The 24796-nt window shown below is 46.1% G+C and overlaps 1 protein-coding gene across 1 annotated transcript in view; it reads left to right on the forward strand.

The window, feature by feature from the left end:
* The window catches only part of LOC311225980 (uncharacterized protein), a gene marked incomplete at both ends in the record, with an annotated part of 98877 nt that extends 79138 nt beyond the window's left edge, over positions 1 to 19739 (forward strand). Inside the window, one exon of the mRNA XM_084311364.1 lies at positions 19731 to 19739. Coding sequence (XP_084167490.1) covers positions 19731 to 19739 — 9 coding nt within the window. The remainder of the gene's footprint in view (positions 1 to 19730) is intronic.
* Between the last annotated feature and the right edge of the window lie 5057 nt (positions 19740 to 24796).

Genomic DNA, 24796 nt, shown 5'->3' on the forward strand with positions numbered 1-24796 from the left:
TTTAATTATTGTTGTGCTCATGTCACCTGCCCCAGAGACTACAGTTGAAAATTAGCCAACTTGGCTAAACTGGCATATTTACAGTCAAATGTTCCTTAATATGCACTGTCTCTGTATTTTAAACCAATAAATACAAAATACAAAAATACCATGTACAGTTCACACTGTACTGCACACACACACTGTACTGAACACACCATGTACAGTTCACACTGTACTGCACACACACTGTACTGAACACACCATGTACTGCACACACACTGTACTGAACACACTGTACTGAACACACACTGTACTGAACACACTGTACTGCACACACACACACACACTGTACTGAACACACACTGTACTGAACACACACTGTACTGAACACACTGTACTGAACACACACACTGTACTGAACACACACACTGTACTGGACACACACTGTACTGAACACACACACTGTACTGGACACACACTGTACTGCACACACACTGTACTGAACACACCATGTACAGTTCACACTGTACTGCACACACACTGTACTGAACACACACACTGTACTGAACACACACTGTACTGAACACACACACTGTACTGAACACACACTGTACTGAACACACTGTACTGAACACACTGTACTGAACACACTGTACTGAACACACACTGTAGTTCACACTGTACTGAACACACTGTACTGAACACACACTGTACAGTTCCACTGTGAACGTTGTACTGAACACACACTGTACAGTTCCACAGTTCCACTGTGAACGTTGTACTGAACACACACTGTACAGCTCTACTGTGTTGAAGTTCACACTCTCAAACCAAAATGATTTAAAGGGGCACTTCATCCTTGTGTTGTGTTAAAATGATGGGAGATGAAAAAATAGCAATAGGGATGTTGTTGGATGTATGTGCAAAATAAAGCAACGTTGTTTTTCGGTGAAGTGCCCATTCCCTGCCACCACTTTGATCATCTTATACCATTCTCTGCCAGTACTGTAAGTCTATGGAGATGTTCACCTTCTTTGCAGGGCTATAACTTTTTAAATTGTATTGCTAAATTGACATTACTATGGCCCATTCAACATCGATTATATATCGTTCAGGATGTAGGAACGTTTTACTTTTTCATTCACACATTCATATGAAAATACCGACTAGAGTATAAATATGTTTTTATCGTTTTCTGCAGTATTTCCTAGAACGTGAGATATTGACATAAATGCATATATTAGATTATCAAATGCCGTTTGATACCGATCAACGTTATATTAAAAATGTCAACTGTACATGGTCCTAAACGTTATGACTGATCATCCGCGGGTGAACGGAGGGGGGGGGTCATTTATAATTCCGTGGCCGACGTTAAATGATTCATGTAGTATGGGTGCTATATAGATCAGAGCAGTTTGTATCGAAAATGATAAAGAAAAACGCTGAAACTCACGGCAGCTTCCTCGTAGCGTTGGGCGATGAGAGTGGAGCAAACAGATCCCAGTTATGTGATGTGGATCAATGCGATCCAGTTCCGGTTTGTATAATACTAATATACGCCCAAATCATGTGGATTATTGAGTTATGGCAAAGATCCATATCCACGGTGTGTGTCTTGAGTCCAGGGACGATAAACGAGTGGCCGGACGGAATAGGGAGACGCACCGGGATCACAAGAGATCCACTTCCGGTTGCAACGCACCAGGTGGCAGTATTGAGGCGTTGCAGAGTTGTGCTGAGTCCCGCAGCATATGACACGGCTCTGTGAGTGAAATATGAATACCATGGCGAAATATGAAATATTGATCAGAATCACGTCGTACGCCGTTATTGGCAGAATTCGCATGAACTTGAAACCCGTCGTACAACGTTATTGGCGGGAAAAGGGTTAAGGGGAAGCACTGCCTAAAACCCCTCAATTTATTGTAAAATGTTGGGGGCTTTTGTGTGTCTCTCTCTCTCTCCTGCTGGCGCGATTGTTAGCAGTAACGCGATTGGCGCTGAAAAAAACATCAGTGGCCAATCAGATCGTGCAAACCGAACGCGGAACTGCAACTCCGTTAGGGAAAATATACACGCTTCCAGGTGCCACTTGACTGTGCCACCGTGTGTGGCAGCATGTCAGTGACATTGACTACACAACACACTATCTCACCTTGACAGTCAGAAGGGGGGCTATGTGAGATTGCTGTTCATTGACACCTCCTTGTCTACTGGCGTGGTGCCCCTGGCCTTTAAATCAGCTGTCATTAAACCACTACTTAAAAAACCGAACCTCGACCCTCTAATCTTGAAAAATTACAGACCTATCTCCAATCTTCCGTTCCTATCCAAAGTGTTAGAACGCAACTTACTGACCATTTATCAAACAATAATCTTAATGAATCTTTTCAATCTGGCTTTAGAGCCTTACACTCCACCGAAACGGCGGTTACCAAAGTCACAAATGACTTACTGCTCTCTCTTGACTCAAACCTCACTTCTGTGCTCTTATTGCTTGATCTCAGTGCAGCCTTTGACACTATCGATCACTCGATTCTTCTAGGTCGGCTTGAGAATCATGTTGGCATTCGGGGTCTCGCACTAGCTTGGTTTAAATCCTATTTAACTGATAGAACACACTGCGTGGTCTATAATGATTTAACATCTGAGACCCTCCCAGTGCAATGTGGTGTCCCACAAGGCTCTGTCCTGGGCCCTTTGCTATTTTCGATTTACATGCTACCCCTCGGCGATATCATACGCAAATTTGGCATAAACTTTCATTTTACGCTGATGACACCCAATTATATATACCTATTAAGCCAAATGATTCCTCCCAACTACAAAACCTTGAGGCCTGCTTGCTAGCCGTCAAAAAATGGATGTCGCAAAACTTTCTACTCCTTAATGCAGATAAAACTGAGATGTTAATTGTTGGCCCGCCAAACCACAGAGGCCTGTTTCAGGACATCTCCCTCAACTTTGATACCTGTCATGTATCCCAGAGCTCCACCATAAAAAACCTCTGAGTAATTTTTGATTCCTCCCTCTCATTTAATGCACATATAAAAAATTTCACCAAAATTGCATTCTTCCATCTTCGTAATATCAAAAAAATTCGCCCCATTTTAACCCTGATTCATGCTTTTGTCTCATCACGTCTGGACTACTGTAATGCACTTTTTTCAGGCCTACCTAATTCAAGCATAAAAAATCTTCAACTCGTGCAAAATGCGGCTGCACGGATACTAACTAGAACTAGAAAATTTTATCACATCACACCAGTTTTGTCCGCCCTACACTGGCTTCCTATCCAAGCCCGATCTGACTGCTACTCCTCACCTACAACATTTTAAATGGGCTTGCACCGCTCTATCTATCCGATCTCATCTCCCGATACTTGCCCGCTCGTGCTCTGCGCTCACAAAATGCGGGGCTTCTATCGATCCCTAGGGTTAAAAAGAAATCCGCCGGCCACAGAGCCTTTGTCTACCGCGCTCCCTACCTGTGGAACAAATTACCTGCCGTCATCAGGGGCGCCTGCTCTGTCGAAGCTTTTAAATCCCTGCTTAAGACTCATCTTTTCACTCTCTCCTTCAACCTACCCTGATCTCACCTGGTCGGGGACTGACCTTTAGATTAATCTGTCTAGTTTAGTTAGGGTACAGGGTACTACATGGTACTACAGGGTACTACATGGTACTACATGGCACTACAGGGTACTACATGGTACTACATGGCACTACAGGGTACTACATGGTACTACATGGCACTACATGGCACTACAGGGTACTACATGGTACTACATTCGCTTTGGATAAAAGCGTCAGCTAAATGACTAAATGTAAATGTAAATGTACATGGTACTACAGGGCACTACAGGGCACTACAGGGTACTACAGGGTACTACAGGGTACTACATGGTACTACATGGCACTACAGGGTACTACAGGGTACTACATGGCACTACAGGGTACTACATGTCTGCTCTTTTGCAGCACCACAAACATGGGAACTCTCTAACTCCCCCCCCCCTTCCCCCCTCCCTCCCCCTTCTCCCCCCCCCCTTCCCTCCCCCATCTCTCTGAGTGCCCGTCTCCTAGCGCTGATTAAGGTGATGGATGCCTCGGGGTCTTGGCCAAGATTGCAGTGACTGCTCTACATGCACCACAGAGGCCTTGGATCAGTTATCTACCGTCGTCTGTCCGTGGTCCTGTCAACTGATTAACAGTATTAACAGACTGTTAACAGACTAACAGTCAACGCGGTTTCATTGCTGGGTTAAGTACTTCTATTCTATTCACATAATATGCTTACTTCATATATCTACTCCATTCACATATATGCTTACCACTTGTATCTATTGCTATGTCCGCCCACTACAATCACATGAGCTGTCTAACGCCTGTCCCGTCTCCCTGTCCCCCTGTGAGTTGCCGTCCTGGAGTGCTGACCGGAGTGTCGAACGTCCCGTGATGAAGGCCGGGAGGTTGTGACCCCCTCTGCGTGCCCCCCTGTCTCCGGAGGTCTCGTAGTGGTGACCGGAGTGCCGGACGTCCCGCGATGATGTCGGGGAGTTCGCGACCCTCTCTGCGCCGCCCCCTATCTCCCTGTCTCCGGCTGTCCCTGAGCAATGACCGGAGTGTTGAATGTCCCGTGATTAAGACGGGGAGGACGCGACCCTCTCTGCGCCGCCCCTGTGCCTCAAATAGATTCGCTATCAGCTCTATCTTCAATCTTTCAAAATGTTCAGTTGCTATCGCTATCAGCTCTATCTTTAATCTTTCAAAATGTTCAGTTGCTATTGCATGCACTCATCTGTGTTTCACTACACACTTGAGTGCATGCTTACCAACTGTCCGTCTGCAACACTACTATCACCGACATCTAAGAAGGGAAATCCCCCCTTGAATGGCCCTTCTAAGGTTTCTCTCCTCCACACTGCCTGTGGAGCATTTTTACCTATTGTTAGGTTTTAGTGAGTTTTTCCTTACCTTCGCGTGGGGTATGTCTGGGAGTGCTTGCATTCTTTCATTTATTTGCATTCATTTTAAATTTATTGGACCTTATGGTGTCCTTGTTCTGTTCTTGACTTATTGTTATGTTTTCTTCTTGACTTGTTTAAAGAAGACCTGTACGGCCCATGGGGACATTAACGTGTTTTTGGGCCTTATAAATAAATTTGATTTGATTTGACTATAGTTCAGCTTTCAACACCATAGTCCTCACCAGACTGGTTGACAAGCTGATCGATCGAAAGGTTATCCTATAACCTAGTTATATGAATACTGGCTGAGCATCTCGCTCTGCCATATTGAGATAACTCTTATCTCCTAGCACTTAATGTGCTCACAAAACAAACAAATGCACCCACATGCATGTGACCAGGCCACGCCCCTGCGTCCCCCTATATGATGCCGGACATGGTCACGCTCCACCTTCCTCAGAATGATTTCCATACACGGAAAACCCATCCAAGGGACCTCAGGGCGCTAAGAGCGAGACGCTCAGCCAGTATTCATATAACTAGGTTATAGGATAACCTTTCGTTATATTATCATACTGGCAATCGCGTCTCGCTCTGCCATAATGAGATATGGGGCAGAGCAGACACGTGGCCCGACAAGTGTACCCCCTGAGGGCCCGTAAGCCCCAGCCAGGGAGGAGGGGAGTCCCGTCCACCCACCCGTCCTAACGAAGGGGGGGAGGCAGTCAACTCCACCAAAGTGCGAAAAAAGGGGGAACCAGGCACCCCTGAAAAGGCACAGCACAGGCGGGACCATGTGTGACACAGCACCCCGTGGCAGTGCGTGGCACACACCCCTGCTAGCCCACCAAATGGTGGGATGCAGGAGAGGTCCCAGACCTGAGAACCGCCTGGGAGACAGAACCCCCAGTCATGTCCACAAGGTAAAACTTAACGAAGGGACCCGGGGAGGACCAGGAGGCTGCAGCACAGATGTCCTCCACCGAGGCCCCCCCTAACAGGGCGGCAGAGGCCGCCACTCCACCCAAAAACGGAGGGTGAGGTTGTGCAAACTGCAACACAAGTCCCCGCCTCAGCGTTCTCTCCATCCACCTCGACATATGGCATTGTTGTAGCCATATGTGATGATAATCCCAAAGCGCACCCACCGCCAACTGGCGCTGGTCCGCCAGGAATTGGAGATAGGAGGCCCGGTCCCACCCGCTGTGCGTTGCCAACCCTGGACGCGTGTATAACTTCCGCAACGGAATTCGGTTTCCGCGTTCCTCTGATTGCCCGCGACCGCCACGTGACCCGCCCAGGCTATCCAGCGCTGCCGCTACCGCGGCAGCCAGAGCGAGCGGCCGCGGACTCGCTCGCTTCCTCAATTTATACGCATGGAAGTATTGACTGAATGAATTAATGAATGAAAACTTTATTTAACAGATTGCAGAATGGGTACAATCAGTGTTGTGCTAGTTACTGAAAAATAGTAACTCAGTTACTTTACTAGTTACTTCATTTCAAAGTAACTTCGTTACTGTACTAGTTACTTACACCCAAAAGTAATGAGTTACTGTGAAAAGTAACTATTTAGTTATTAAAAAAAATAAATAAAAAAAAAAGATTGCTCCCGAGTCCCATGCCCCAGATAGTATTCAAAATCGGTTGATCAACTTGACAGTTTCCATTCACATCACCGAACTCTGCTAAGCAATGTGGTCTAGATACAAACACAAATCTGACACAAACAAATGTTGTCCCGAGTCGATATAATAAGAAGTGCGGCGGTTGAAGGAACAGCCTTGATGTCGCCGGAGCGTTTCATTATAACCATTATAATTCAAGGGTACTTGAACTGTACTGCTGTACTGTACTGTACCCATTCTGCAATCTGTTAATAAAGTTTTCATTCATTCATTCATTCATACTACGACTATGCTTGCACCTCATGGTACCAAAGCACCTCAAAGGCGCTTAAAACAAAATTACAAACATCACAAAACAAACTGGTCAGACTACTACTTGACCTGAACCCACCTCACCCCTGCCCACTTTGACAACCTAGGATGGCTTAGAGTAGACGACAGAGTACAGCAACTTGCAATGGGCCTGGTCTACAAGATACACTATACGACCGGGGTACCCATGTACATGTCAAAATACTTCCCAAAGGTCAGTGAATACCACAACCACTACACCAGAGGGAGCTCCACAAATCATGTAAAACCCAGATTCGGCTCAAACAAGGGACTAAACACGTCCCTATGCCATAAATGTCATGTATGTTGTGTATGTCATAAATGTCTATATGAATTGAAAATGGGGGACCCTGATGGAAACAAGACAAACGTCTTTCTCAGGTCTGCATCCCCTTAACAATTGTATGTATTGAGCCGTACTGTATTGTACCCATTCTGCAATCTGTTAAATAAAGTTTTCATTCATTCATTCATTCATTCATTCATTCACCATCTTGCAAGTTGCAACGTTGTTTAAGATATCAATCAAAGCATTGCAATGTTAGAATAGTTAGGATATCAATTGTGCATGAAAGGACTATATTTATATTGTTTGATTAGTATTATGAGATTCCCTGCTACAGTCAAAATCCGCTGATCAACTTGAGTTTCAGTTGCACTCACCAAAGTCTGCGGTGGTCGAGATGTAGTAACGTTACGTTAGTCGACTCCAGCAGCGCCTCAAACATGTTCTTTATCTCGTTTCCATGTTGTATATTAATTATCTCTCCAAGTAGTTGCTAAATGGTTTGTTAGTTTGTTACTGCGTTCTTTTTATGTGGATTTATAGCGAGCGTTTGTTTTGTTTACAATAGAGAGGGTCTATTTCTTTCCGTAGCCGCATCTGGTTTGCGCACTTCTGATTGGCCAGTGGCCAGACTCGCCTCGTATCATTCTACGCGGGTGGGGATGAGGATAATAATAATAATAATAATCACTACCGCTCGCTATCAATCTACGCCGTATATAACGCAAATAACGCAGTGACGAACCATTCAGTAACGTAAGTAGCGTTACTGCATTTCAAAAGTAATGCGTTAGAGTACTAGTTGCGGCAAAAAGTAACTTCGTTTCTGTAACGCGTTACTTTGTAACGCGTTAGTCCCAACACTGGGTACAATACAGTACGGCTCAATACACACAATTGTTAAGGGGATGCAGACCTGAGAAAGACGTTTGTCTTGTTTACATCAGGGTCCCCCATTTTCAATTCATATAGAACGACTACGCCATAACAAATCATTAAAAAAATATACCGTTAACTGGAATATGTTGTGCCTTTACACATAATGGATTATGTAATTGGTTTGTCATGACAAACAAATAAAAAAATCGCGATTTACCCACTGGCTACTACAACACACAGTGACTGCATGTAGTCACTGTGTGTTGATGTTGTAGCCACCTCCTCAGAGGCAGGCGTACTAAGCTCCCCCTTAAGCTCCAGGAGAGAGGGGAGAGGCTGAAAACCCGCAGTTCTTGCCCGACTGATGGGAGCCGAATCCCCGGTTCCGATTTGTCTGATGAATACCCCGGCTCTGACTACATGCAGTCACTGAGTGTTGTTGTAGCCAGCGGGTAAATCACGATTTTTTTATTTGTTTGTCATGACAAACCAATTACATAATCCAACATATGTGTAAAGGCACAACATATTCCAGTTAACGGTATATTTCTTTAATGATTTGTTACGGCGTAGTCGTTCTATATGAATTGAAAATGGGGGACCCTGATGTAAACAAGACAAACGTCTTTCTCAGGTCTGCATCCCCTTAACAATTGTGTGTATTGAGCCGTGCTGTATTGTACCCATTCTGCAATCTGTTAAATTCATTCATTCATTCATTCATTCATTCATTCATTCATTCATTCATTCATTCATTCATTCATTCATTCATTCATTCATTCATTCATTCATTCATTCATTCATTCAGTCAATACTTCCATGCGTATAAATTGAGGAAGCGAGCGAGTCCGCGGCCACTTGCTCTGGCTGCCGTGGTAGCGGCAGCGCTGGATAGGGGGGCGGGTCACGTGGCGGTCGCGGCCAATCAGAGGAACCCGGAAACCGAATTCCGTTGCGGAAGGTATACACGCACCCTGGACTCACCAACCGCGCGAGCAGGGTGTCTTGTGGAGCTGGGATATCGCACCCTGACACTAGCAATGAGGCAATCGCACCCAAGGGGGGACCCCGACAGAAAGGGCCGGTCTGATACGGGGGGAGCGGCCATCACACTGGGTGACATAAGCTCCCCCACTGAACATCTTTCCGGCATGTACTGCTGAGGAAAACCTGCTCTGCAGCTGGACATGCAAGGTGTGGGTTCCTACACACCGTAGCCCTGTAGTGATATTACTACCACCCAAACCACGCATGCCTGACTGACCACCGCCGGTCTTCCGGTCGGGGGAGGCACTAACGTGATACCCGGCCTGGCGAGGGCGGAACGGGTATCATGCTGCGACCTCCTGGGCCTCGAGTTCCCCCGCTGACCACCTTCTTCGTCGACAGACACAACACCAGGCTCACCAAACACAGACGCAGAACGTGTGGCGTGGGAGCCGCTTGACAGCACAGCATTCTCACAGGCAGACTCAGGCCTAGCTAGCAACTGGGTGTCAGCCCCTGTCCCCATGAGAAGCGAAACGTGGGGCCGCTTGCGCTTCGCTGAAGGCATGCGGCCCGCAGCCAAAAATAACAAATCAGAGCCCGTATCGCGCTGGTGTTGGGGGGGGGAGTGACCGGAGTGCGTGCTAGACGGCGAAGATTTTTTAGGGCGTGCTCATCTAATGTAGCCGATCCCTCGGCCGCCAAGGCTGTCGGCCTTGTGATCACCTGTTGTCTTTGTGCCCAGGGTACCTCAGGCGGGGGAAACATGGCCGCTCGTCGGGGGCCTCGCCACAGCCGCTGGCGAGGCCGCGCCCTCACCTCTGGCTGCGCGGTGTGAGGCGGTGTGGGGCCTAGGTCAAATACCGCCCGTGCTCCTGCGGAAAGACCAAAAAGTCCCTCTGCGGAGAGGGGAGCCCTGAGGAGGGGAAGCCTTCTCTCCTCCTCAAGGGAAGACTGCTCCAACCAAAGATGTCTGTGAACAAGCGTTGACAGCATCCTAGTCCTCCCTGCGGTTATAGCTTGCGACTGGGTTAAAAGCTGTATAACCTCAAAAACATGCACAATGTTTTTGGCCCTAAGGCCCCACTACCCGACACCATTGTGGACAGAAAAGCAGCCAACTGAGCAATGTTACTGGTCGCCGCTAAATTCCATCCTGCGGCGGTATAAGCTTCATCAGCCCATACAGCCACCTGCCGGGCCGACTCGCCCTCTGGCGTCGGCTTCCGTGTGGGATACCGTTCAACCATGCCAGGGCAAAGAACAGATGTTACCTGGCCCTCTAGCCACGGCACACCTGCCTTGCGCCCTGTCGTCAGCCGATCCACCCGTATAAAGGGTAAATAAGCCTCAGCAAAACCCCCCACATTAGACACCAATTGACCTTCAGCAATGAAACGGTTAAGAAGAGGGAAGAGTGGCGACAGCCCACGGCGGGGAACAAGGGAACGGTGTCCCAGCATTGTAGCATTAGCGGCGCGCTCTAGGATAGTTGGAAAAACACCAAAAAAAGAGTCATGACGACCATGTTTTCCCAAATATCCTGCCCCTCGCGCCTCCGTGTTGGAAACAAAAAGAGGAAGGTGGAGCGTGACCATGTCCGGCGTCATATAAGGGGACGCAGGGGCGTGGCCTGGTCACGTGCATGTGGGTGCATTTGTTTGTTTCGTGCTAGGAGATAAGAGTTATCTCAATATGGCAGAGCGAGACGCGATTGCCAGTATGATAATATAACTGGGTCTGAGCTCCGCCATGAGCGCCTGAATCCTGGACTTTCTAAGTGACAGGCCCCAGGCGGTCAGGGTGGGGGGGGGTCATACCTCCAGCAAAATCACCCTGAGTATCGGGTCCCCCCAGGGCTGCGTTCTGAGCCCCCTGCTGTATTCACTGTACACACATGACTGTGGCCAGGTTCAGCTCCAACTCCATAGTGAAGTTTGCGGACGACACGTGGTGGTGGGGCTGATCTCTAACAATGACGAGAAGGCCTATTGGGAGGAGGTTGATGTACTGGCACGCTGGTGCCGGGATAACAGCCTACTCCTGAACATTGGTAAAACCAAAGAGCTGATCATGGATTTTAGGAGAATAGAGCAGGGGACACACACACCACTGTGGATAAACAGGGCTATCGTGGACAGGGTGAGCAGTTTTAAGTACCTGGGAGTCCACATCACAAACTCCTTCTATTCCGGGGCTGTAGAGAGCATTCTGACTGGAAACATCAATGCCTGGTTTGGAAACAGCACGGCACAGGACAGGAAGGCACTCCAGAGAGTGGTGCGCTCAGCAGAGCGTACTACGGTATTGCACTACCACCCCTGCAGGACTTATATAACAGGAGGTGCAAATTCAGAGCCTGCAGAATTATGAAAGACCCCCACCACCCCAACAACATCCTGTTCAAGCTGCTGCGGTCAGGCAAGCGCCTACGGTCACACGCTGCAAGAACAGAGAGACTCCGGCTCAGCTTCTTCCCCCAGGCCATCAGAACACTGAACACTGAACTCTCCACTCACAAGTACAGATGGGCACACACAGACACACACACAACACTCATGCGGCAACCGCTAAAACAATCACTTTAAACAAAATGTCACTTTAAAAAATAGAAAGTCACTTTAAGGGAAGGAGGTACTGTATAGTATAGTTTAGATACATTAAGAGTTAAAATTGTAAATTGTATATTGTATAGTAGTGTATATAGGAACCAGTTTCTCAGGAACTTAGCATGTCTTTTTTACCATGCATATCTTGTGTCTTACCTATTTTATTTTTTTCTATGCCTATTTTTATTATTGTATTTTGCACAATCAATGCGGACATGACCACCCGCATTTCACTGTATGCCCTGGTATGTATGTGACAAATAAACCTTTTGATTCTGTGCTGAACACACATGCACACACAACCCTAAACCATTATATAACTTCTATAGACAACGTTCTGCTTTGGGGACCAAAAGTTTGGAATAGTCCCTGCCTGGACCAAACTCGTAAATAAGGCTCATGCTAGCGGCTGCTTGTGACACGCGGCCTATGAGGTTCTAATAAGTCTGATCTGTAATTACTGCCGCTTGTCATCCGAGCAGCTGGCCAAAGCCTTGTTGCCATTTACAGTCAGTCAGACCTGCAATTAAAAAGGACAGCGTTGAGCATAGTGGGAGTATGGAACCTTCTTGGAGGACGGGTAATGACAGAGTTGACTGACAACAGGAGGGCGGCAGGGATGAGCAAGGCAACAGAGCTACTGTACCACAGACCAGAATGTCATTGTGGGGAAACCAGGGGAAAAATAGACAGGGGTTTTTCCCAGACTCAAGTCCAAAACGACATTCACAGCTTTTGTTGTGGGAAAGCTGCAGCCATATTGTGGGCCGGCCTAAAGAGAGAGAGAAAAAAAAAGTTTAGGTAGCGAAGTCCCGCCCTTTCTCTGACCCGACCTCCCTGAGAGGTCACAGAGGTGGTGTGTGTATGGCGCGGGGATGATGTGGAGTTGACAGCCGTGACGAGCTGCCGGCGAGACGGATGGCCTAACGTGCCCAGTGCACGGTCGTTACAGCGTACCGAGCACCTTAGAGGGTGCATTCCTTGCTTTTATGTCACCTTTGTTGAGCCCTCTGAGACCTTTTCACCATCTGTAAGACAGTAAATATTGTCCCTCGTGTCTCCGTTTGCCCTGCTCCTCTCGGGGAACCAGAGACGTGGCCCAGTTCGTTTGCCTATGACACAGCATGGCGTTCGAAACCTCCCCTGATTTATGAAGACTCCAGCCACCCTACAATGGCCAAAGCAGCCGAACTGTTTGCACCCTTTCCCCTCCAAATTCTGACTTGGACTGTAGAGCAGTAGGACATTAATGTTTATTTGAAGGAGCTGGGGCAGGCTTGGTTGTGTTTGGAATGTTGTCTTAACATCAGTTCTCTGACCTCCCCCACCGACAGGGATCCACTCGTGTTTATTTGGACACTAGCACTGACCTCTGTCCCTTCAAAATGGGTGGCTAATCCTACTCATAGCTACTGTGGACTGGGACCCCTGTTGCCACTCCTACAATACTGCCCCCGTCTGGATAGAGGCAGCAGGACAGCTAGGAACAGACTGTGACCAAAGTAGTAACTTTCACCCAATGTTTGGCTACAGCTTCCTTTCCGATCTACTGTCCTTTGTTGCCATTTATATGGTCAAAACAAGCTGAAAATGAGATGCAGAGTAAAAACACTTTTACGGTTTGTCTGTTTTTTAGTTTGTTATTCCAGTGGGGTGTGTGCGTGTGTGTGTGTGCGCGCGCACACCTCAACATCTGCCTTCTAGTCTGATGTTGGGATATGAGTTTGCATGACAGTCAGTGAGCCTTTTCTTTCAATGAAAAAGAAAACATAAAAAAAACAAAAAACAAAACAGACATTGTGCTTTTTCTAAAACATGATACTTTATATTGTAGATGTCAAATAGAACATGTTAGAGCAAAGGTCCCGAAAAAAACCGTACTATTCTGTAACATCGGAGGAACAAGTTAAAACATAACGATAAAAAAGAATATGCATTTTCATACAATTTTGTAAACCTAGAACTGTTTTTAACCACAGTGGTCATAGAGAGAACTGGCTGAAGTAGTGGAATGGACGACAATAACAATGATAGACCAGCCATCTGGATTGAGCCCTTTGATAAATCCAGATGTCACAAACCCCCCCCCCCAAAATCCAAATCATACCTGGCATGAAACAGTTGGTCTATCCCTGTTATCGCCTGCAATGTAGCTTCCCCATAAACAGCCCCCCCCCCCCCTACATAAATACAATAAAATCTATCGTCTGTGCGTCACAAGTGCTAGATAAAAGATTTTTTTGTAAAATATTCAAATGTCTTTAAGTGACTCGACTTTTCTTGATTTCTCTTTTTTGTACAAGTAAAAAGCACATCTGACAGACACAGAAAACATATTTATTTTTAAATCTAGCTGCTCCCCTTCCCCAAAATAAGTAAAGTCAGAGAGATAAAGACAAATATCCCCGTCTCGCTCTCTCTCTCAAGCTTTCGTTCTGGATGCAGCTAAAAAGTTCTAGTGTCCTTCAGTGCTCTTTCCCTTGTGCAGATATGTTACAGGGAGACAGACAGACAGACGAGATAGGCAGGCATGCGGATGTAGGAACCATGCAGAAGGTTGGAACGGCAGGGCAGGTGAAGAGGAACGGAGATCGGGGTCCAACCAGGCCACTTAAATAAACAGCGGACAATCCTTAGGCCTGGCCAGACACAAGGGAAATGTGGTAGAAAGGAAATATATATAAAAAAAAAAAATGCCCCATATAAAAGAATGGAAAATAATATAAAAAAAAAAAGAAAAACATGGAATGTTGTTTCACGTTGAACATCATTTGAGTGGAAATGTGTTGAGAAAAAGTCTCGCTCGGACAGACCGAGAGAACGGCCAGACCGTGCTAGTTAAAACTCCCTTTGAGAGACAAAAGCTGTAGTCTTTAAGAAAAAAGTCGTTGCTTCGGGCTGGTGCTGCTGTGTCAGTGTAGGGGGGAATGTTCCGGGCTGGGTCACCCGAATGCATTTGTGTTTTTAGATCGTCTTTCTTCTGTTGCAAGCAAATGGACATGATCTTATTGTGAAGGTGGTTTTGGGGAAACCACACCCTGGCTAGAAGGTTGAATGGTGTGTGTGGGGGCGGGGGGATAAGGAACCTATGACATATTTTAGACATGATCATCAGTCTACACTGCACTAGAATCAGAGTGAACATTTAGCGCTCTATAATGCCCTGTTACAAGAGCTACCCATCTTAATTATGTCCCAGTCTCCATTTAAATAACTCTCTATAAAACGAAGAATTTCTGCAAAACATGTCGGTAAATATTTATCCAAATGCTCGATCCCAAAACCATGTGAAATCCTAAGAATTTCTTGTGAATTTTCTTGTGGAAGATGACAGAACCAGAGTAGTCATCTAGAAAAGACCTTTGACCATTCTGGTCATCTGCTGGAGCCATTGGGAGGAGGCTGGGGGGCAGGATAGGGGAGAATAGCAGCAAGGCATCAGTTGACTTGGGTGAACTAACTCACATTACATAGGTGCTCCGTCACTATGGGCCAGACAAATGAGCCTATATTACAATCGTCCATGGAAAAATTGTTGTTGATTTGAATTAGAACTAAGGACATTTGGCCAGATAAAGCATGAGAGATTATCTTTTGCAATTATTGGTAAAACACACCACAGTGATTTACTGTTGGGAGAGGGTGATAAGCGTGTCCATATGGAAGAGTTGCCAGCGACATTCTGGATTAAATTTTAATTTCGTTATGGTGGGACGTGAGGTACCCAGTGAGGTTAGAGTTCGTTTTCTAAACCATCCATATACAACCACCCCCGGGGGCCAAACAGCGTGAAAATAGAGAGTCTCAATGTTCCTACTTTCATCCAGAATATCCCTGGCGACCCTTTCATCTAGAATATCCCTGGCGACTTTCCCATGGCCATATTCCAAATCGATCCCACCCTTTCTTTGTACTCTTGCTCTCCCGAAATATTTGCGAGCGAACTTGCAAGCTCTATGTTAAGCTTGAGTGAGCTGCTAAAACTCAGACGGGATCAGATTGGAATGGTTGTCGTCTTGGGGCCATATTGCTAATGTAATAAAACTGTAGCTCAATCGGCTGAACATGGGAGTGGTACATGGAACACGGAAGTGCTATTGTTGGTTCCCTGGGAAAACGTCCCGTCTCCACTTTCAAGGCTGATCATAAGTAACAGTGCAGAACCATAACAAGTGTCATGACACCATAACTCTGGTTATATTCAACCTAGGCCATATTTTCCTATTATCTGGCATCGTGTTGATGAATTCTGACCAAGATCACCTCGGCTGGAACGAGTTGTGCTTTTCTTTTCTCTGGACACTCGTTTTGGCTGTATCTCTCCCTGCTGCAATTCAGTCCAATGGGGAACGGACACAATTTATTTGGACCTAAAACATCTCTCCACACTACGTTAGCGCTGTGTCAGCGCCGGGGAGAGGTCTGGCTGAACCTATTAGCATTCCGGCATAGGGGGAAAAAACACTGACTGGCAACGACGGCGCCCTTGCAAAATAGTGTCGCAGATAGGGTAAAGGGAGGAGAATTCCGAATGAAATAGTCGGCCAATGGCACGCTTATACCCACAGGCCCCGATCTAGACAACCTAAAACTCAAAATACATCCGTTCAGAGTTAAAAAAAGACACATATGGTTGCTTTTGAGGACATTTTTAACTGTACTGCACTGCACCCATTTTGTGAGCATTTGGTTGGAATCGATTGGCATGATGCCAAATTATAGAAAGATAGGGTCTAGGTTGGAAATGACCGGAATTATCCTTTAAATGTCTTGTAAATACACCGGGGAAATCAACCAAACGTTTTCCCCCTCTCCTCAGGAAACCAAGACTGTATAACTCAGATATGGCATAATGTAGGACAGTCAGGATATGGAAGTGTGCTTGGGTGAATGGTGGACAATGGAACTCCTATTATGGCATCAGTGGGATTAATTACACTTCAAAATGCCAGTCGTGAATGTGGAGAGACAAAGAGACAACCAATGGGATGCTACGTTGCTCAACACGCAGCCTGTGGCAGCTGGGGACAGTAAGTAAGCAGGCGCCTTCAGAGACACTCCAGAAAGCGGCCTGAGTAAGACCAATGAAACATGAGCATGTCACCTTGCAATACTAACTTCAAAAACAAGATCATAATATTTCATTATATATAATATACTTATCATTTTGTCATATATAAATCTACTATGAACAGACATTATAGTAAATACACAAATGTTGGAATCATTATACAAAGTAGAAATATTTGCACCCCCCCCCCCCAAAACCAGAAAACATAGCCACCGAATGGCTACTCCATGACAGAAAGAAATAAGGAATGAATGAATGAATGAAAGAAAGAAAGAAAGAAAGAAAGAAAGAAAGAAAGAAAGAAAGAAAGAAAGAAAGAAAGAAAGAAAGAAAGAAAGAAAGAAAGAAAGAAAGAAAGAAAGAAAGAAAGAAAGAAAGAAAGAAAGAAAGAAAGAAAGAAAGAAAGAAAGAAGAAAGGACGACTATGAGCCCTCACTTGTTGTGAAGCATGTCAACTGTACAATGTAACAGAGAGAGAGAGAGAGAGAGAGAGAGAGAGAGAGAGAGAGAGAGAGAGAGAGAGAGAGAGAGAGAGAGAGAGAGAGAGAGAGAGAGAGAGAGAGAGTTAGAAAGAAAGTATACAAAATGATAAACGCATAAAAAAGTACAAAAAGAAATGACAGGAGTTCACTTAAAAAGACAGCAACAAAACCAGCACAGCAATTAAGGTGGGAGGAAACCAAATCTAATGTGAGTAGTTAGTGATAGCTGTGTGGCGGGAAAACCCAACCAAAATATCAATGGACTGTTATTAAACAACAACAGTAACACTCCTCTTGGTTTCTCAATCATTGAAAAAACTAAAACAAGATGAACGTGATTATCGATTTTGATGAAACACACAAGGTCCGAGAAGGTAGTTGCCCAGAGAGGCTGAACATGAGTTAGGATGAGGTTTGGGAGGAGAATTCAGCGAACCGGAGCGGTTATACAATCATTCGTTCTCCAGAATCATAGCTATTGACCGTATTCGCACGGCAGCCATTTTGCTCTTATGTCATGCCCAGCTTGGTGGAAAGGAATCCCAATTTGAGCACGACATAAGAGCCAAACGGCCGCTGTGTGAATACGGTCAATACTGTACGTGTGCTGTCGGGCCAAATCCAAGTCAAGAGGATATCCCATCATGCAATGTGCTTATCCATATATGACTATTTAATTTGCCTAAGAAGAGTGGAAGATTTCAAACAGAAACAAAAACCAAAAAAAGTTATTCAGTACTCTCCATAAAGATATGTGCGTACACTTTCACACGTGCCATCAGTATGGGTGAGTGTAAGCAAATGACAGCATGTGTACACTACACCTGCCCCATAGCACCTGACAGTTGGGGAGCAGATGTGCTTTAACAAGGAGCAATAGACAGTGGACCAGATGTCAGAACGTGTAAAGGCTTCTGGAACACCCCTCTGGAAAATCAGAGGTGGTACGGTCCCAACTGCCTCCTAGCCATGGAGAGAAACCAGCCTTACAGAGAGACTGCTTTCATGTTGCAAAACAATATTATTTCAATGTTTTTCAAAGCTCAGCGCTCCTTTAGATATTAATACAAGTTTATATCGGGTCAACTGTTAATAGTTTCTCGCAGGCAAGAATTTTAATATAGAAATTGTGACTGAAAGGTCTTCCTTAATACACTTGCAATACTAAGTGGTTTGAATCTAAAGAGCTGATAGGACGTCATGCTTTGGCTTATTTATGGTCTTACTACTACATCTGAACGGCATTCTAGGTTTTCAGAAGGCAAGTCGCTCTAATACAGTGCATGCTATTAACCCCTCCGCTGAGAGGAGGTAAGGTGTATTTGGTAAAGGGTTACAGTGAGTAATGCTAAACCGTCTTAGTGCTTTTCGTTCGACTGAAAATGACCAACTCCGAACCATGTTAACGTCTGTGTGACCGGCAACTACCTTCAGCAGTGGGAGAACAGTAGGGAGGAGCAAAGGAAGGTGCGGGGAACAGGGTGGGGGGAGTAGGGAGGAGCAAAGGAAGGTGCGGGGAACAGGGTGGGGGGAGTAGGGAGGAGCAAAGGAAGGTGCGGGGAACAGGGTGGGGGGAGTAGGGAGGAGCAAAGGAAGGTGCGGGGAACAGGGTGGGGGGAGTAAGGAGGAGCAAAGGAAGGTGCGGGGAACAGGGTGGGGGGAGTAGGGAGGAGCAAAGGAAGGTGCGGGGAACAGGGTGGGGGGAGTAAGGAGGAGCAAAGGAAGGTGCGGGGAACAGGGTGGGGGGAGTAGGGAGGAGCAAAGGAAGGTGCGGGGAACAGGGTGGGGGGAGTAGGGAGGAGCAAAGGAAGGTGCGGGGAACAGGGTGGGGGGAGTAAGGAGGAGCAAAGGAAGGTGCGGGGAACAGGGTGGGGGGAGTAGGGAGGAGCAAAGGAAGGTGCGGGGAACAGGGTGGGGGGAGTAAGGAGGAGCAAAGGAAGGTGCGGGGAACAGGGTGGGGGGAGTAGGGAGGAGCAAAGGAAGGTGCGGGGAACAGGGTGGGGGGAGTAGGGAGGAGCAAAGGAAGGTGCGGGGAACAGGGTGGGGGGAGTAGGGAGGAGCAAAGGAAGGTGCGGGGAACAGGGTGGGGGGAGTAAGGAGGAGCAAAGGAAGGTGCGGGGAACAGGGTGGGGGGAGTAGGCTGGTTGTAGGGAATTGTGGGTAAACATGCCAAACGGCCTCCAGTCTATGTGCCAACAACATGCAGGTCACTGCCAGTCTTGCCGGGATAGAAAATGTAGGGGCGGGGGGTGAGGGAGGGGAGGCCTCCTTCCCAAACCTGTCTTTAAGGCATACTGTAGCTCTTAAATTGAGTTTGTCATGAAAATATCCACCAGGCTTGAAAAAAGGCACAACAGTCACAGTCTTTTACCGTCCGTCAGCTTGGAACAAGAAGACCAGTTCATTTCTCTTGATTCCTCTCCTATACACTTTACTGTTGAGTCAAAAACACCCCGGAAAGTGGTAGGAAAATTCTACTGCTTCTCTTGTGTTTTTCTCAGTGTCTTTGAAGAGCGGTATATAACAATCCGTCGTCAGCCAGAGTTCAGTGATTCCATCATTACCTGTCGTTTTTCTTTCTCCGGATGAAATCAAGAAGAGAGAGAGAGAGAGAGAGAGAGAGAGAGAGAGAGAGAGAGAGAGAGAGAGAGAGAGAGATAGAGAGAGAGAGAGAGAGAGAGAGAGAGAGAGCAGCAAAGAACAGAGCGATAAAGAGGAGACATGTCGATGATTTCACGTCTGGTTCGGACAGCTATTCCAAAAAGGGTAGTGTGTGAATGTCTGTCTAGTGTTTTTTTAAAGCACACTGGCACTCGATGGTTGGCTTGGCGGGACGGCTCAGCTCTGCCCCAGGTCCGGGACGACGCCTGGCAACCCAATCTCCTGCTTCCCCCCACGTTGGGAGACAACATAGCACAACGAGATCCGTCTCACAGAGGGTCATCTTCAGTGTCTGTTTCGGTCCCTTGGCCCCCTTTGCCGTCCACGACACGTCGCCCCCCCCCCCCAAAGCTAAGGTGCCATCCTGATATGGCATGGGTGGGACACAGGGGCGGGGGTTAAATTGAAACAGAGTGTTGACTGGATGAGAAGAGGTGTAGACCGCGGTCTCTTGAGTGGTCAAAAAGCAGGGTGGCTTCTTTACATGGGAGCCTCCTCCTCCATTGGCTCCTCTTCAGTCCTGGAGAAAGATAACAAAATTAATCGTGGCAAAGTACTCAACAACATCAAAATACTGGTTTGCATACAATAGCACGAGACAAAAAGTATTACTAGTGTAGACCAGATTTCTCTGTCTGTGAATGTGTTAGTGGAGATACACATGTGCGGTCAACATCTGCGCTCTATGTTGTCAGTGTGTTTCCAATTAAGCCTGTGGTGAGGTGCACCTCTCAGAAGCTTGCCTGGATTACTATACTATCTACAGGCTGCACACACATAACCACACACCCAGCCCACCAGTGTAAGTCTACTGTATGTATTGATAACACTGCATTTTGATAACATTTGGGTTGACATTTGAAAATACTATGAAGCAGGAAACAGTGTTGTAGTACTCAAAGTCCTGGACTGATTTTAAGGACTAATGACTCTACTTGGACTTGAGCACTGATGACTTGGACTTGGACTCGAGCATTGACTGCATTCAGACGTGAAAGGTGCAGATGAGGACTCAGACTTGTTAATTGATGAATACAGTTATTTTTTGTTGTTGTAATATGCCCTAATCATTTGGCATAAGATATTGTTGGCTTTATTAACCTTGTTAAGCCCTAGCCATATTTTCAGAAAATTCGCCCAAAAGTACATACCCAAGTAAATGGAAGATTGCTCCACTTCTACAAGGTTTATTATTAGGTTCTTGGTATCTAGGGACATCTATGGACCTGGGAATGTATTCCCAGTATCAGAAATATTGTGTATGTTACTATGCTTGAGTAAATTGTAATGAACCAAAGGAGAATATAACTTATTATTATTATTCGTTTTTTTCTTCTATCTTTGACAGTGAATAACACCATGTTCAGAGACTCAAGTGCATAAAAAAGTGATCATGGTCATGTCTCTAGTATTCCCACAACCCGACCTACGAGTGAATCTATGAAGGGGAGCAAAATATAGCAGGAGATTATTTGAGCAGACATGTCCATGGTACTGAATCTTTCAGATTTAGGAATATTTTTAGAGTGAGAAATTAATTGTATTAAATGTTTAGTTAAGAGAATAGAACCCGCATTCTCATATACTCCAGAATACACTTTTCATTGACTGTGTTTCCAGCGACTACTCTGCATGGACCTGACAAAACATTATAAATTAAAAGTTTATTCTGGAGCATATGAGTGTGCTATTCTCTTTATTGTGATTATTACCTAACCTAACGGATCACCGGAGATGCTGCCAATGACAGTCCTTTATAAATGCGCTTAGTTACCACCAAATCTCTGAAGACGTAAATAGTGTCACTTTAACTGTCCGTCGCAATTAGCGCCGATCTTTGTGAATTGGAGTGTTCTTGCAATGAGGCTAATATTTGCATAGAAAGGGGCTCATGTTCCGCCCATATTACCTAATTTAAATACCGACAAATAGCACGGACACACAGAGACGCAATGCTGATGGCAAGGCAGTTAGCACGGTATTTCACCCTTTGCGAGGGCTTTGTGAATAGCAAAGTGTGTTTTGGAGCTATTTGCACAGGCATTGCGTCAGAAAACGCTGCACAATCCCTTTGTGAATTTGCCCCTTTGACTGCTGTTTTGATAGGGTTAGGGTCTCTATTATTAGTTACATTTTGAAACACAACAACATCACTTAATACAGACTTTATTAATCTATTTGTGACGTGAAATAAATCTGGGCCCGGTACCGGGCCGATTGGGCTTAAGAGGTTAATAAATACTGTAACATTATTTAATTTTGTGCAAGGGCAGACATGTATGTTCCACCTACATGCGGATTCATACATGTCGATACCCTCATGTTCAGTACTTAAGATGCCTAAAGAGACGCCCCGAATCGTGCGCCATTATGTAAACAAACTATTGAAGAGAATACCAGGACAACCTCAAACTTCACCAGACATCTGTGGAGAGGACTCAACCTTGATGACTTGGACTCGGACTCGGACTAGGGTAAGGGGGACTCGAGATTTAGTGACTCGACTGCAACATTGGCAGGAGAGCCCCCCTCCCCACTGCACCCCTGGTTATGAATTAGATATGAAATGGAAGGCACTGTATGACATACCTCTTCCCGATGTGCTTGTTGGCCACAGACAACGAGGCCATGGCTGTGACCGTCTCGGCTTCCTCCGTCTCGCGCTGTAGGGCCTCGCTTAAGGAGCAGCCCAGCGTGGAGGCAGAGCGCTGCAATGAACGCCAGTATTTACCTACAAACAAATGACAAAAGACAGAGGCCAGGGCCATGTTAAAATAGGCACTGCACGGATGGAGTAGCTGACTGGTACGAGAGACGGTTCTGTCTCAGTGCAGGGATCTTGACACCTGGGTATACCTGTCATCTTTTATATTTTATGTTTCATTCCTTTAACCAGGTAGGTTAATAAAGAGTACTTTCTTACTTAGCCTGCGATGGCAAAACATGAAAGGGTTTAAGTAGGCAGGGAATAGAGGGACGTTTGGCGTGCTCATTTTCCCTCCATGTTGGAAGAAACAACAAAAAAATGACAGAGATTGAGATTGTTGTACGTAGATAAGCGGTGTGTTGTGTCTCCACTAGTAGGTTAATGTTTGTTGTGTCTAGCTAGCGTCCCGTCTGGGGACTGTATTCGTATCTGGGTTGAACTGCACACACTTACTCTGCACCTCCAGAACCTTCTCCATGGAGTGGACTGCGTTCGCGTTGGGCCTCTGCTGCAGCGCCTCCTCGGACAAGGGGTCCAGCTGGAACACAACACCAACAACGTCACGTCACAACGCGGCACTGTTGAATCCTCCTCCACGACAAAAGCAAAACACTGCTCTTTCATCGACAGGACTTTGTTTAGAGTGCGACTAACAAGCGTCAAACACTGCCGCTATACAAGAGGCCCCGAGACGTCACTTTTAGCAAACGTGGATCTCTATGGTAAACCCTCTACGGTTTACACCAGTACTTTTTTGAAAGTGGCCTGTTGCCCAGTGTTGAGTCATCACGCCGAGCAGCAGGGAACGGCCATTGCTGCTGACACAAATGGGGGGGGCCCACAGATGCTCAAAAAACTCCCACGTGACGAGAGCCGCGCTACTCTCCGACACAAGCTAACAAGGCGTGCTTTGTATTAGTACGTACCACTCCGAAGATACATGACATGCACAGATGCATGTGGAGATAAAAGGGCCTGCTCCTGACAATACTGACCAAATTGAGATACATTTTTCTCTTGTCCATTTATTTTGTTTGCTTTCTAATTCAAAATACAGTTTGAAACTGCCTGTACATAGTAGGCTATGAAAAAAATTTGCGTTACCATGATGTCAAAGTCAAGTCAAAAGTCAAAGTCAAAGTTTATTTGTTACATACACAGTGATCTTGATTAAACATAAGTACAGACAGTGTATATCAGTTCATTATCTGTTACATTTACATTTACATTTACATTTAGTCATTTAGCTGACGCTTTTATCCAAAGCGACTTACAAGTTCTGTACGACAAGCCATCAGGAAGGGCACAACTCTATCAGCTGAGCAACAATGTTCATCAAAGTGTTGAGTGCTACAGTGTAGGTTAGTTTATTAGGACAAGTGCATGACAGTACGGTTAGTTAGGGTTAGTTACAAGTGATGGTAGCCTCCTGCCGCAGCCCTAGTCACCTTATCTCAACCCACACACACACACACACACACACACACACACACACACACACACACACACACACACACACACACACACACACACACACACACACACACACACACACACACACACACACACACACACACACACACACACACACACACACACACACACACACACACACACACACACACACACACACACACACACACACACACACACACACACACACGAGGCAGGGCTAGGACCATTCAAGTCTCAAATAAAGCCATGAAGCAAAGGAAACAGGCAGTATTCCCTCTCCGTGCCTTCCAAACCCGGAATAATTCCATTTCCCCTTGGCTGACTGAGCATGCTACACTCCTCGCACCCCCTCTCACAAACAGGCTGATTCAATTCTATATTTAAACATAAGAGGAGAAAAAAATGGCATGGATACTTTTCTCTCTCTCTCTCTCTCTCTCTCTCTCTCTCTCTCTCTCTCTCTCTCTCTCTCTCTCTCTCTCTCTCTCTCTCTCTCTCTCTCTCTCTCACCTCATGAAAAAAAGAAAGACCAAGTAAAGGAGGAGGTTGTAGAAAAAAAAGAGCCAGGTTTGGCCTGAGATGTTGGAGCGAGCCGAAGAGAATGCCAGAGAACGGAGGAAAGAGGGATCGCCGGTCGGCCTCGCTCGGCCGAAGCTGGGACTTTTTCTTTTAATTAAAACAAATAGCGAGTGGGAGGGGGGCGTGGGGGCCGAGGGAAGAGGCGGCCCGGGGAGAGCGATACTT

This window comes from Notolepis coatsorum (genome assembly GCF_963971535.1).
Source record: "Notolepis coatsorum genome assembly, chromosome: 3".
Classification (NCBI taxonomy): domain Eukaryota; kingdom Metazoa; phylum Chordata; class Actinopteri; order Aulopiformes; family Paralepididae; genus Notolepis; species Notolepis coatsorum.